Raw genomic sequence first — 14,982 nt, 5'->3', positions numbered from 1 at the left:
CAACCTCCAACTCCTGGGCTCAAGTGAGTCTCCTGCCTCAGCCTCCCAAGTAGCTGGGACCACAGGCACCTGCCACAACGACCGGCTATTTTTTGGTTGCAGCCATCAATGTTGTTTTGGTGGGCCGGGCTGGATTTGAACCGCCACCTTAGATGTATGTGGCTAGTGCCTTAGCCACTTGAGCCACAGGTGCCGAGCTGAGAATGGGTTTCTTAGAAAATCTGATATTCATATGGTTAATGGTGAATGGGGAGGTGAAGAGGTAGGCCCTCCAGAGCCCTGGTGCTTGAGGCTAGGTCTTCACCCCTTTACCCCACAGACCCCATGGTGTCCCCTTCTGAAAAGCCAAAGGAACTCGATTGCTGTCCTTCAGGCTGCTTCTCCCATTCCTCCTCCTTGGTCTACACCTGGAAGTCTTGGCAGTCGCTGGGGTGACCTAGGACAAGGTGGTCATATCTAAACATTCTGACTCCTGGCCCTGTCTACTTCATCAGCCTACCCAAGACCCCGGGACAGCCAAATCCCTGGAGTGAGGGAGGAAGCCAAAGGAGGGTAGAGGCAGCTGGGAGTCAGGGATCCAGATTCTAGTCCTGCCTCTACCAGCCCATAGCCGTGTGACCCAAGCATACCGCTTTAATTTCCTCCCAAAGCCTTGAGGGATTCCCAGGAGACAGAACGCTGGGGTTTGAACGCAGGCTGCATCAATTAACTACGGGGCGACCTTGGGTGGGGTTTCCCCTTCTGCAAAGCATTTTAAAAGGTAACGAACAAAAGCCGTGGGCTAACCCCTTAGCACCTACCAGGTATTTGTAGACGATAGCAAACACTGCCGTCTCTCGCCCACCCCAGGCACGGCGTTTGGCTCCACTTCGCACCTGGCTCAGAGAGCTGGAGATCCCCGCGCCGCCGGGTTCCGGCAGCCTGCAGCGACAGCGGCGGTGCATTGTGGGGTTTGTAGTGCGGGATTGGGGTTGGGTGGGTGGGCGCGGCCGCGGCAGTTGCAGCGGGGCCATCTTCGGCGAGCCGGGCGGCTGGGCCAGCACAGTCCACACCTGCGCCTCTTCACCTGCCCGATGGCGCCGCGGCCGCTGGGCCCCTTGGTGCTGGCGCTGGGCGGCGCTGTGGCAGTGCTTGGTTCGGTGTTCTTCATCCTCTGGAAGACCTACTTCGGCCATGGACGGGAGCGGCGCTGGGACCCGGGCGAGGCCTGGTGGGGCGCGGAGCCTGCCCGTCTTCCCGAGTGGGACGACTGGGACGTGAGTGTCGGGCCGGGGCCCCCGGAGGGAGTGGGCGGACCCGGGTCTGCGCCACTCTGAGTGTGGCGGAGGAGTGTGACCACAGCCAGGTGAGCGCCAGAATCGCCGGGGTTGGGGGTTTGGACGCTGCAGCCCGCAGGCCGCAGGCCCCACGTGGGTGGGCACGAGGCGAGCAGTCGAGCAGGCGCTGAGTCCGGAACTGAGAAATGGGTGGGTGAGCGTGATGCTGTCTTGCCACGCCGCGGGCCTCAGGCGTTCCCGTCCGCGTGGGAGTCAAGAGGGCGCGCGGGGATAGCAATCTTAGGGCCCGGTCCGCTGGCGCCTGCGCGTTGCCGGCTGCCCAGGGATACCCTGGGGAGCTTCCCCGCCTGCCCGGGGGTCCAGCTCCATGCATGTTTCCCCAGTTTCCCTCGGGACGTGGGGATAGTCCGAGGAAGCTCCACGAGGGTAAGGAATATGAGCGAGGTCGCTTAGAGAAAACCCTAAGGTTAGGGCTTGGAATTCAGACTCCAAAGGCAGCGCTTGTCCCGTTCCTCCATCTGGTGCCTGCCTGTCCTCTGGACCTGGTGGAGCGCAGGCTTTGGTGCCTTTGGTCTTCCCTCAGTAAGGGTCAGGCGGGAGGTTTCCGGCCGCAGCCTGACCTCTGCCCCACAGCCCGAGGATGAGGAGGATGAGGAGCCAGCGCTGGAGGAGCTGGAGCAGCGCGAGGTGCTGGTGGTGGGGCTGGACGGCTCTGGGAAGAGCACGTTTCTGCGCTTGCTGTCGGGGAGGCCAGCGCTGGAAGGCCACGTACCCACCTGGGGCTTCAATTCTGTGCGGCTGCCCACCAAGGATTTCGAAGTTGACGTGCTAGAAAGTGAGCAGACACTCCACCCCTCTCTCCATCATCTCTACTAGACTCAGGCCTGGGTCAAAATGCATATCTAAGCAGGGCAGTCCTGCGTTCTAAACCGTCACACCCCTCTCGGGGGCAAGGATACAGTCCAAGCTCTGTATTCAGGTATTTAGGGCCCTTCATGATTGGTAATCTCCAAGTTGGCCACCTGCCCCTCTCCCCTACCAAAGCCCACGTCTAACACTTACTTGCCAGTAACTAAGGGTTCATATGCCAAGCACTTGACAGGCATTACTTAATAAAACCCTCTAGTTATATAACTAGAATTGGTCACTGCCTTCATTATATATCCAAGAAAACTGAGGCTCAGCAAGTAAAATCATCCAAAGTCACCCAAGGTCCTAGTCTTCTGATGCAGACTAAATGGATCTAGACCCTGGCTGTTAAGCACCGTGTGCTCCATTGCTTGTTTCTGAAGGGTACTTGGTGTCTTATCTCCTGTCCTTTGCATACACTGTTCCCTCAGTCAGAAAAGCCCTTCTTCTCTTGATAAACTCCCCGTCCTGCAAGATTCACTTCAAACATGACATTCCTTTGAAGCCTTCCCTGACTTCCACATGAGTCTCCTGCTCTGGGCTCCCCTTCTGCTGCAGTATTTGTCACATACCAGCCTGAGTCCCTCACCAGGCTTTGGGCACAGAGAGGCTCAGCAAGGCCCCAAGGGCCCAGGCCCAAGTAGGTAGCTGGGAGAGCTTGTTGAGTATGTGATCAGAGAGGGTCTGAGAAACTCCCTGTTCTCAGTCCTAGGCTTTTTGCAATTTTAGAAGAGAGCGACAGAGAGGATATTGAGAGGGCAGCAGTACTTAAGTCACCTGTGTCTAGCCACAAGCTTAGTGGAGAGGAGCAGGGAGACGGCCTACCCTTTGAGACTTGGCTGGTTTAGTTAAATGTTAGGTGGTGGGATCAGTTCCTCTGGTCTCAGGCACTTGCCACCTTCTCTGGCCTGACCATGTCTTTTCTCCCTTATTGTAGCAAACATTGATATTCACCTAGCCTTCTGGTCCTTTTAGCAGGCTTTCTCTGGCTTCTTCCCTTGTGCCAGGGACACAGATCCAGTGGGAGATCTGTGCTTGAGGCCTCCTATCTGACAGAGACAATTACTCTCTTCCCAACCCCAGGAGAAGGAGATGGCTGTTTTTGTATTATTGGAGGGTCTAATTGATTGGTAACCATGCAGGCTCAATAGGGTCACTTGGCCTGTATTCAAACCTGGATCAGTCAAGTCCTGGGACTTCTCTCTCCCCTAACAATCCCTTCACAGTGTTCCTCTACCATGTCCAGCACGGGGCCCAACAGAGAATGGACTCTTTTTTTTTTTTGCAGTTTTTGGCCAGGGCTGGGTTTGAACCCGCCACCTCTGGCATCCTACTCCTTTGAGTCACAAGTGCCACTCAAGAATGGACTCTTTGTAGATACTTGATAATTGAATGAATGAGTTCAACACTTTGATGACTCTCTCCTTCCCACACCCTCTAAATCCAGTTTATCAGCTTTTTCTGTCAGCTGTATCCTCTAATACGCTCTGTGTCTGTCCACTCCCCACCTTTGCTGTTACTTGCCTTGTCCAAGCCACGGTCATCTTTACTCTCAGTACTATCTAACTGGTCCTCCTGCTTTCACTTCTGTCCCCAGTGTCAACCAGAGATACCTCTTAGAAACCCATGTCAAATCGTGTCACCTTTGCTTAAAGTTGTTAAGGGGCGCTCTACAGCCCCACTGTGGGCTTTGGCCCTATATGGTCCACCCCAGCCAGCCTTGCTCATACCTTCCTCTTCCTCCCTCCAGTGGTGCCTCAGCCGCCCTGGCCTTTCTGTTTCTCACACACTTTGAGCTTGCTCTTCCATCTCTCTGTAATGCTTTCCACTCCCTCTCCTTCATCATGCCAGATTCAGCTCACTTGTTACCTCCTTGGGGAGACCTTTTTAGACCACCTATTCCAGGCAACCCCCACTCCAGCCACTTTCCCTTTTTCTGTTCCATTTCCTTCCTGTCTGAAATGTGTTCATTTTATTGCCCTATTCATCCTCGTTGGGGAGGGAGCTCCTTGGGAGCAGGGCCCTGCCTACTTCTCTCACCTCTGTATCCCCAGCACCCAGATCAGTGCTTGGCACCTAGTAAGCACTCAGTAAGTACTTGTTGAGTGCCTGCTATGTGCCAGGCATTGTGCTGAGGGCTTTGGGGGGATCCAGAGGTAAGTGCCTTTGACTGTCAGGGCTTGGAGTCCACAAGCCCAAGAAACACAATCAAAAACACTAGGATGCAGAGACCAGCAGGACTATGCAGAGGGCCAGGGAGGAACAGGAAGGCAACCCAGATTGGGGATGCTGTATGGGCAACCATGTGTTGGTAGGATTGAGAATGGCATTTCCAAGGAAAGAAAATGGGATGACAGGACTAAATGAGGAGACTGATGGGAGAATAGCCGGGTATAGGCAGAGCAGGATATTCTGACTTTTCTAGACTTTAGGACTCTTGGCTATTGATCACATTACTGACCTATTGGCTTGAATGGGCTCAGGTAGAACCTAGGAATTGGCAAGAGGCAAGGCAGCCTGGGAGAGAGAACTGAATAGTACCATTTATGGAGCACCTATACATATGTTATTGCTGTGAGAGGTACATTATATGTGGTACCTTTGGGTTACTGTAACCTGTTCAGTAGGTAAGTTCAGTGGAGAAGAGACTAGTGCTCAAAGTTAGGGACTTGCCCTAAGAGACCCAGCTGTCAGAGCTGGAACTAAACCCAGGTCTGATTGGGTCTGGAACCTGTGTTCTTTTCCATGTCCTGGGTGGTAGAACCTTGGGAAGCTGGAAGTGGGGTGGAGTTGGGAAGGTGTGGGTGGAGAACCAGGACCCAGGGAGGCTCTGAACTAGCCCCTGGCCTCTCTTCAGTTGGTGGCAGCCAGAACCTGCGCTTCTACTGGAAGGAGTTTGTGAATGAGGTGGATGTACTGGTGTTTGTAGTGGACTCAGCAGACCGGATGCGGCTGCCTTGGGCCAGGCAGGAGCTACACAAGCTGTTGGACAAGGACCCTGACCTGCCTGTCGTCGTGGTGGCCAACAAGCAGGTGACAGCCATGAGAGGGAGGCTTAGGCCAGTTGGACTTCAACTCACAGCGCCTATGCAGGGGCGGGGAGCATGGTATAGCAATCTGGGTCCAGACTATGGCCTGGGAGGTTGGCTAAGATACTGTCCCCACCTTCTCTACCTGTGCTATTTCCTTATCCCTGCTCTTTTCTTCCTTCTTTGCCTTTCTATCACCTGTTGCCCTGGAGGGATGAACTGAACATGGTGGCTCAGACCCATAATTCTGGCATTCTGGGAGGACAAGGAAGGTGGATCACCTGAGCTCAGGAGTTCAAGACCTGCCTGACCAAAGCGAGACACCCATCTCTACTAAAAATAGAAAGCCTAGCTGGGTGTTGTGGCAGGCATCTGTAGTTCCAGCTATTTGGGAGACTGATACAAGAGAATCGCTTGAACCCAACACTTTGAGGTTGCTGTAAGCTGTGATGCCATGGCATTCAACCTCAGGGCAACTGAGCGAGACTCTGCGTCAAAAAAGAAAAAAATAGGTGGCACCTATAGCTCAGGAAGTAGGGCACCAGCCACATGCACCAGGGCTGGTGAGTTCGAACCAACCCCAGCCTGCTAAAAAAAAAAATAGTCGGGCATTGTGGCAGGCACCTATAGTCCCAGGCTGAGCCAATAGAATCGCTTACACCCAAGAGTTGGAGGTTGTTGCACCAGGGCAACAAAGTGAGACTCTGTCTCAATTTAAAAAAAAAAAAAATCAAGTACCTACTATATGCCAGGCATGGTTTTGGATGACATTTGTTATGACGCTTCTGTTGACCCTACAACTATAAAGTACTACTCCCATTTTCCAGATGGGAAATCTGAAGCTTAACAAAGTTTGTGATCTCCCCAAGGTTGTATACCTTGAAAGTAGTGAAAATAGGGTGTCCAATTCCAAATCTGCACCTTTTCCTCTCTGTTGTGCCTTACAACTTCTGGCTGTATGCCAGAGAACTAAAACTGGGAAGTGACTAAAAGTAGAACAGGTTAAATAGTAATAATAACTAACATTTATTGTGTGATTACAGTGTGCCAGGCACAGCACTAAGCATTTGACAATCATGACCTCACATCAGTCCTACTGAAACCCCATGGTAGCCCTGCTGTTATCCCCAATTGCCTGAAATGTGGCAAAACCAAGACTTGAACTCACATTTTCACGAGAACTCCTGCTCTTGATCACCACACTACCTCTTCTGATCACCAGAGAGTTGCCTCGGGTCCAGCAGCTTTCAGTGCCACAGACCCTGGGTCCCATTGTCAATACCAGGTGAAACTGCTGCAGTATAGAGCCAGCCACATTTCCTGTGGCCTTTACCCTTGTGTCTCTGAGAACTGTGGGACACGTTCCCAGCTGGACTTGCAGAGAAGCTATATATCTTTGGCCTTAGATTCCCCATGCTTGCCAGGAAATATTCAACAATCACTTATAAATAGGGTGATCATATGTCCTGGTCTGCCTAGGACAGTCCCCACGTATGCCTGTTGTTCTGGTGTAACTTTTTTTTTTTGGCAAGATGAAGTCTCATTCTGTCTCCCTGGGTAGAGTGCCATGTCATTATCGTAGCTCACAGCAACCTCAAACCCTCTTGCTTCAGCCTCCTAAGTAGCTGGGACTACAAGCACCAGCCACAATACTCAGCTAGTTTTTCTGTTTGTTAGTAGCATTGGGAACTCACTCTTGCTCAGTTTGATCTCAGACTCCTGAGCTCAAACAGTCCACCCACTTCACCCTACCTGAGTGCTAGGGTTACAGGTGTGAACCACCACCCCCAGCCAGCCTGGTATAATTCTTAATAGCACCTATTTTGAGCCTGAGAAGTACCTTGGTTTGGACAATAAATCCCTAATTATAATCTAATTTATAGCAGTTTTGAACCTACAGAAGATAACACCTGAGGTCTAGTATTCTGTGAATTGCTCTAAGAAGATTCATTTTAGTCTTGGACTAGGGTTTTGAAATGTACCATTGGCTTGGCACCCATAGCACAGTGGTTACAGCACCAGCCACATACACCAAGAGTGGCGGGTTCAAACCGGGCCCAGGCCAGCTAGACAACAATGACAGCTGCAACAAAAAATAGCTGGGTGTTGTGGCAGGCACCTGTAGTCCCAGCTATTTGGGAGGCTGAGACAAGAGAATCACCTAAGCCCAAGAGTTTGAGGTTGCTATGAGCTGTGACGCCATGGTACTCTACCAAGGGCAACATAGTAAGACTCCATCTCAAAAAAAATAAAATGCGCCATCACCAGCCATGCTATGTAGTGGCCTCTCTTTCTCCAGCTGGCTTCTAAGGTCTTGTCTGGAAGTGACCCTGCTATACAGTCTCACTACTGTGAGTTCAGGGTACAGAGTTAGGGTTCCTATAAGAGCCGAAAGCTTGGTTATCAAACCAACCTAAGTGGGAACTTGACTCCGCCACTTACCACTGTTATCTTGGCTTAACAACTTTACCTGCCTCAGCTGATTTCCAGTTAACTATGGACTGTAAGAATTAAATCAGACTAGGTATAAAAATGCCTGTCACCACATCTGACTGAGACTTAGGAAGTGCCCTACTTATTACCACAGTGGCTAATGATGTAATAAAAAGAGGTTGGTACAAGGGAGAGTCAAAGATGAAGGAGAGAGTGTTGAGTTTAGACCAAGGGGTCCAGAGGCTACTTTTGGTAACTGGGGTCCTGATGTTTCCCAGGGTAGTCTGATCATGGGTGACAAAGTGGGAATGTGCTGGGAGACACTGTCAGCAGCGTTCTCACTGGCTTCTGTGTTTTACACCAGGACCTGAGCGAGGCCATGAGTGTGGTGGAGCTGCAGCAGGAGCTGGGCCTGCAGGCTGTCGACAGCCAGAGGGAGATTTTTCTCTTAGCAGCCAGCATTGCCCCTGCAGGACCTGGTTTTGAAGAACCTGGCACTGTGCGCATCTGGAAACTGCTCTTGGAACTTCTCTCCTAGGCTGGAGCCTATGTCCTTACCAGCCAGCTTTACCAGGACTGCAGTTCTGCTGCTGCTTCTGCTTCTTCGTTGCCAGCCTGGGCCAGGAGTGAGAGCTATGTGGCAGCGCTTTCCTACTCCCCTTCTTGCTCTCTCAAGAGCAGGACCTGGGCAAGGCCAAGAACCATGTAGATGCCCTCCTGAAGAGGTAGTGGTGAGGCTGAAGCAGGGAGGTGGATGAAATGGGAGAGCGTAGTGTCTGGCTCATTCCACACTGGAATGTGGATCCAACTTTCCCTTCTCTTAAATTGTACAGTGAGATGCTCCATGGGTTCAATCCTTCCCTCCCTGCAGGTCCCTGTGGATGAAGAACCATGGTAGGTGTACACTTAGGGCCTCAAGTTCTCCTGGTCGAGAATGTTCTCTCCTGGTGACATAATGCCCCCTTTTTTTTTTTTTTTTTTTTTGACAGAGCCTCAAGCTATCCCCCTGGGTAGAGTGCCATGGCATCACAGCTCACAGCAACCTCCAACTCCTGGGCTCAAGCAAGTCTCCTGCCATAGCCTCCCAAGTAGCTGGGACTACAGGCACTCGCCACAACGCCTGGCCATTTTTTGGTTGCAGCCATCATTGTTGTTTGGCGGGCCCAGGCTGGGGGTTCGAACCTGCCACCTTAGGTGTATGTGGCTGGCGCCCTAGCCACTTGAGCCACAGGCGCTGAGCCCATAATGCCCTTCTTATGGGCAGGTCCTGGGTGGTATGTATTGAGCCCTTGCACCCAGTCCTGCATCGTACAACCCCAGCTCTGCCTGACTGGCTGTGGCCTTGTACAATCTCTGCCTCTCTGGCCCTGAGGCCATTTTAAAGGGAGATGATTTCCATGCTTTTTTCTAATTTGAGGATGCATTTCCCAGCCATGGAGATACAAATGACTAGGATAAACCTGGAGATCCTAGCAAGGAGCTTTCTGAAGACCTTCCTGCTTCTCCCTGAACCAAGGCCTGGCCTGCCAGCCTCTCTTGACTACAGAATAAGTGGTATTCATCCACCAAATAGAAAAAGTGAAGGCTGGGTTCTTTTTTCCTTTAATATGGAGACAAGCTAATGCAGCCCATGTTTACATAAGTCGAGAAAGGAAGGAGTTTGTGTCCCTGGGAAGAAGACTATCAACTGGAGCCAGGCATTAGCCTGGGAACTGCATCTTATTTATTTATTTATTTATTTATAAATGGAACAGGCCAAAGTTCAAGGCTCTGTTTCTAGGTGCTGTTATCAAAACCCCAGATGACTGAACCTAGGGTTTTGGAACTTTGAGGAACATAGTTGGAATCATGAATGACAGTAAGATAACTGGCAGCTGTCACTGGAGACAATGCTGTAGCCTTCCCCCCCACTAGCCTTGGCCTTTGAGGCTGTAATTGGCATCATACACTTCACATTGATTCACATGAACTTAAATTTCACCTGTGGTGCAGGATGCTAAAGGGATGCAAACCTCTTTTGGGTAGATAACAAATGACTCTGGGAGAGGAAATTTCTATCATGTGAATCCAGGTAAAACGGTGAAAAAAAGTTTTTCATCATGTAATCCAAAGGACAGGAAAAGCCAAGGCCAACAAGGTGGCCTTGGGCACATCACTCAGCCTTTCTGGATCCATTTATTTCCCAGCAAAAACAAAGATGGACAGAATTCCTGGGGTTCTGGTCAGTGTACAGTGAACATTCCATGCTTCTTCTGTGCTTGGTGATAAGCCAATTTAAGGACTGTCTATATTGATACTTAGTGTTGGTACAGGCAAAAGAAAGAGCCTGTTGTCTACCAAAGGCCACTAAATAACAGCCACAAATGGAGACTAGAGATCGTGTGCCTTTATTTTGTTTGACATTTACCCAGATGTTTCCCTTGCTTCAGTTGCTTTCAGTTCCCTTACTTCAGGTCGCCAGTGCAGGAAGAGGCACCAGAAGGCAGGGTCCAGAGTGAGTGTGATCTTTGGAAGAGTCTCCGCCTGTGCCCCAGGGGCTGCAGAAACATCAGAATAGAATCACTGTTCTTTGAAATGCTGATTTACAGCTCAGCCGCACCTGTAGCTCCAGCAGCTAGAGTGGCAGCCACATGCCCCAGAGCTGGTGGGTTCCAATCCAGCCCAGGCCGCCAAACAACAATGACAACTACAATCAAAAAATAGCTGGGCATTGTGGCGGGTACCTGTAAGTCCCAGCTACTTGGGAGGCTGAGGCAAGAGACTCGCTTGAGCCCAAGAGTTTAAGGTTGATGTGAGCTATCATGTCACAGTACTCTACCCAGGGTAGCAGCTTGAGACTCTGGTCTCAAAAAAAAAAAAAAAGGCTGATTTACTTTCTATAGTAAGAAATGATTTTATTTGCTCTTAGATTAAAAATGTAGGGTTTTAGAATACCCTTTGAAACTTTGCTGGCAACTTTTCATTTTGTTATTGGAAGGGTAAGAAACTTCTTTGTTTTGTGAACACCTCTTTTTTCTCTGTGGCTTGCAGAAAAACCTTAAAAGAAAAACCTTAGACAAGTTAACTTTAATGGAATTTAATTGAACAGACAGAAAGTTCATGAACTGGGTAGCACTTAGAACCAAAAGTGTTTCAAAATGCCCCATTCCAGGGCATTTGGAAGTGCTCAAAGCAGCCCCATATACCGTCGGTGGTGGGTTCAAACCCAGCCCTGGCCAAAAACTGAAAAAACAAACAAAAAAAAGGCCCCATTCCACAGTGTGTATAGAATATATTTATAGTCAGAGAAATGGAAATGACATACAGAGATAGCCTGGTCGTGCATAGTTTGGTGTTTGCCTTATTTGACATGTTTTGGCAGCCCATCCTGTGATTGTCCAAAGGTTCAGTTGCTATTATTGAAACTTGGCTACTTGTTTTAAGAGCATACTTTTAGATTAGGTTGCAGGTTGTTTACACTTTAAGTTACAGTTCAGCTGTATGGAGGCAGCTTTAAGCCAAACTTAGTTTAGTGATTCCTCCCCCCCCTTTTTTGGTTGATCTGCCCTATAGAGTCTGTTTTTGATGTTTTACTCCCCTTTTTGGTAAGACTCTCAATTTTTATTAACTGAATACTACCTCTTGTCACCATAATAATGGACTTGTTTGACCTCAGTATAGAATTTGAACTTTACAGTGTTAAATTAGTTAGATGATTCTCTGTGTCTGTGTTTTTGTAATTCTAACTGTAATGAGACCATTTGTGATACAAAGGATAGCTGCATATGAGTATTTAAGACTGTAGCACATCATTGAAGCCATGATGATGGCTCTCAGGAGGCTAATGCAAAGAAGCTGAAGTGCATTCCTTAATAGGAGTCTCCAAAACCAAACTGATTAGAATCAAACAACTCAAATTCAAATGATTCTATCTAAGGCTGGTCTCAAACTCCTGAGCACAAGGGATCCACCTGCCTTAGCCTCCCCGAGTGCTAGGATAATAGGTGTGAGCTACCTCTACCGCCCAGCTCTTAAACTCTATATTTTTAGTAGAGACCTGTCCCTACTAAAAGTAGAAAAACTAGTTGGGCATGCTGGCAGATGCTTGTAGTCCCAAACATTCAGGAGGCTTGCTTGAATCCAGCAGTTTGAGGTTGCTCTGAGCTAGGCTGACACCATAGCACTCTAGCCCGAGCAATAGAGTAAAACTCTATTTCAGAAAAAAAAAGAGTTTAGGAGAGTGGGAGTTAAATGGACTTCTGTTTATGTGGAGCAAAAGCCTTCCAATAACTATTTCAAAAAAGGTCCATATGTTTCCCAGTGGGAGTGGGTCTGATTGCCATCAAAGCCAAGGCAATCCAGTCAATTCAGTTAATTTTGACAATTTCAGTTTTAAAATGTCCGTTTGTCATTTAGACCTTTTCAGTATAGGGACGATGATAATGTGTGTTAATAATACCTTATTTAGCTGCTTTATAATTTGTCCAGTAACATAGGTTTCTCTGTGACTAGAGATTTGTCTAGAGATGCCCCATAAAGGAAACACATTTTCTCATGACTTCTGAACTGTCAGTGTCAGCTTTCCTACATGGGAAAGCTGCTATACAACCAGAAAACAGTATATTACAAGAACATACTGACACCACATTGAGGTGGGCACTTGAATGACTCCATCCATAAATGTTCAAATGCTCAGTCTATCAGGTGCAAATATACCACCTGGAGTTCTTATCACCTTCCCATGATTAAGGGTTTGACAAAGCAAGTATTGGTTATAACCCATTTCAGATACTTTATTTTTTATTTCCTTTGATTTAAAACAATACCCATTTATTATACCCAGTTATGTAGATCAGAAGTCCAGGTGAGCTGAACTGCTTCCTCTGTTTAGGGTCCCAGCAGGCAGAAATCAAGATGTCAGTCACAGGATGGGGTCTTATCTGAGGTTCTGAGGAAGAATTTGCTTCTAAGCTCAATCAAGCTGTTTGCAGAAACGGTCCCTAATTCAATGGAGAACGTTCCTCCTGTGGAATCTCTTTCACACTTTGAATACCTTTGACTTCTTCTACTGTCCCCATTTCAGCAATTTTAGAACAGTTACTCCACCAATATTTTTTATAATTTGGATCATTTTGTTCTGTGATGAATTGTAGAGTGCATAGCTGTTAACAATGGAAGCTTCAAGGACTTAGGAAGTACCAGGTGGCCGGCCACTTTGTGCCCTCCATGAGTGCACACTTAACATTAATTTAAATCCTCCTCAATACCAATTTTTTTTTTCCAGATCAGGTGCACTGCACTGTTTGTTAAAATGACTATAAGAAAGTTGATCTGGATCAATCTTATGGAGTTCATTGAAATTGCACATCCTGGCTCGGCACCTATAGCTCAACTGGCTAAGGCGCCAGCCACGTACACCTAAGGTGGCGGGTTCGAATCCCCAGCCCGGACCCGCCAAACAACAATGACGGCTGCAACCAAAAAATAGCCGGGCGTTGTGGCAGGCGCCTGTGGTCCCAGCTACTTGGGAGGCTGAGGCAGGAGACTCGCTTGAGCCCAGGAGTTGGAGGTTGCTGTGAGCTGTAATGCCACGGCACTCTACCCAGGGGGACAGCTTGAGGCTCTGTCTCAAAAAAAAAAAAAAGAAATTGCACATCCTAACTATTTCTTTACTGAGTTAGCTTGAAAATCTGCCAGGGCATTCCCTTGATACTCAGGTTCAGTTTTACAGGTGTGGGCTTCAGTTTTAATAATAGTTTGGGATGGCAACAGGATAACAGAAAGGAGGTCAACCACTTGGAGTCTGGTTGTCAGTTTTTTTGTTTTGTTTCGGTTTGGTTTGGGTTTCCTTTTAGCCTACAGCACCCTGTATTCCCAGGTGTCTCTCTTCCAAGTATTAAGCAGGCCAAACTTTGCCCTTGCTTAAGCTTGTGAGAGCAAATGAGATCATAGAGTCTGTTTTGGTTTTTTTGAGACAGTCTCAAGCTGTTGCTCTGGGTAGAATGCCATGGTGTCACAACTTTATAGCAACCTCAAATTCTTGGACTTAAGTGATTCTCTTGTTTTAGCCTCCCCAGTAGCTGGGATTATAGGCGCTTGCCACGATGCCCAGCTATTTTTGTTGTTGTTGTTGCAGTTGTCATTGTTTTAGCTGGCCCAGGCCGGGTTCAAACCCACCAGCCTTGGTGTTTGTGGCCAGTGCCCTACCCACTGAGCTATGGGCGCCACCCATCACTATCATGTGAATCCAGGTAAAAAGGTGAAAAAAAGTTTCCATAGCATGCCAAAATTGGGGACTACTCCAAAACTATCAGCTGTGTACATAAATATCTACTGATTTATCTGTCTTTAGCTATATTGGTAAGCTTAGGTGAGCACAAAAGCTCTTCAGTTTGAGTTGACTTAAATTGGAGGAGTCCCCCTTTCTATTAATTCATTATGAGTTGTCATACCCTGCCAAAGAATAATCTCAAAGGATGTTAGTCTACTTTCTGAAAAATGCTGGGGTTGGATGGAATTTAAAATTCCTGTGGCTCAGTGGGTAGGGCAGGTATGAACCCTGGCCCCAGCCAAACTGCAACCAAAAAAAAAAAAAAGCTAGGCATAGTGGCAGGCACCTGTAATCCCAGCTACTCGGCAGGCTGAGACAAGAGAATCACCTAAACCCAGGAGTTGGAGGTTACTGTGAGCTGTGACGCCAGGGCACTCTACCGAGGGCAATAAAGTGAGACTCTGTCTCTAAAAAAAATACAAAATAAATAAAAAATAAAAAATTTTCCATAGCATATAGAATTTCCACAAAAAAAAAAAGTTCCCTCCCTAAAACCAGCTCAGCTGAACCCTCTACCAATCTGGCTGTTGCCACTGCCTTTAAACAATTACAATATGTCTTACCTACTAGGCCTTAATTGCAGGCATATTTTCTCCCATGTTCTTGGGTAAGAGCCCATAATGCCTGATTGTTATGTTTATGAACAAACAAGGTGGAAAGGTTCAGTACAACTTGGAAGTTTTAGAGCAGTGGTTCTCAACCTTCCTAATGCCTCAGCCCTTTAATACAATTCCTGTGGGTCATGACCCACAGGTTGAGAACTGCCGTCCTAGAGCAACCATATTTATAATTTTCAATCCTGGTTTATGTTTCTTAATTAGACTGCTATGTTGGAAACAAAGTCCATTTATAAGAGCAGTTAATGCCATCTTAGTCACTGCAGCTTTCATAAGTGGTGAACCTTATGATCTAAAACTTTTTCATCCTTTTGCCTACAAGATTTTGTGGACCAGGCTCGACGTCTGTAGCACAGTGGTCACAGCACCAGCCACATACACACTGCACTGCTACTACAACATATTAA

At 48.1% G+C, this 14,982-nt stretch overlaps 1 protein-coding gene and 1 pseudogene across 1 annotated transcript; one reads left to right on the top strand and one right to left on the bottom strand.

Annotated features, from left to right (window-relative positions):
• The window catches only part of LOC100940872, a 3,932-nt pseudogene extending 2,919 nt beyond the window's left edge, over positions 1–1,013 (bottom strand).
• Positions 1,014–1,073: 60 nt separating this feature from the next.
• ARL10 (ADP ribosylation factor like GTPase 10) lies at positions 1,074–8,186 on the top strand. The gene is made up of 4 exons (XM_003781916.2): positions 1,074–1,256; positions 1,911–2,112; positions 5,044–5,219; positions 8,013–8,186. Exons 1-4 carry the CDS (start codon positions 1,074–1,076, stop codon positions 8,184–8,186), a joined length of 735 nt encoding a protein of 244 aa, XP_003781964.1.
• Positions 8,187–14,982: the final 6,796 nt, after the last annotated feature.

This window comes from Otolemur garnettii, unplaced genomic scaffold, assembly GCF_000181295.1.
Source record: "Otolemur garnettii isolate 467f Iridium unplaced genomic scaffold, OtoGar3 scaffold00003, whole genome shotgun sequence".
NCBI classification, from domain to species: Eukaryota; Metazoa; Chordata; class Mammalia; order Primates; family Galagidae; genus Otolemur; species Otolemur garnettii.
Note: the sequence above shows the minus strand (reverse complement) of the source record. Positions and strands in the feature narration are given on the sequence as shown.

What these genes read in the sequence shown, in the direction of transcription:
- ARL10 (XM_003781916.2), top strand. Translation starts at nt 1,074, where the DNA reads ATGGCGCCGCGGCCGCTGGGCCCCTTGGTGCTGGCGCTGGGCGGCGCT. An exon ending in CGAAGTTGACGTGCTAGAAA is followed by an intron (nt 2,113 to 5,043) that starts GTGAGCAGACAC and finishes GCCTCTCTTCAG; the next exon opens with TTGGTGGCAGCCAGAACCTG. An exon ending in TCGTGGTGGCCAACAAGCAG is followed by an intron (nt 5,220 to 8,012) that starts GTGACAGCCATG and finishes GTTTTACACCAG; the next exon opens with GACCTGAGCGAGGCCATGAG.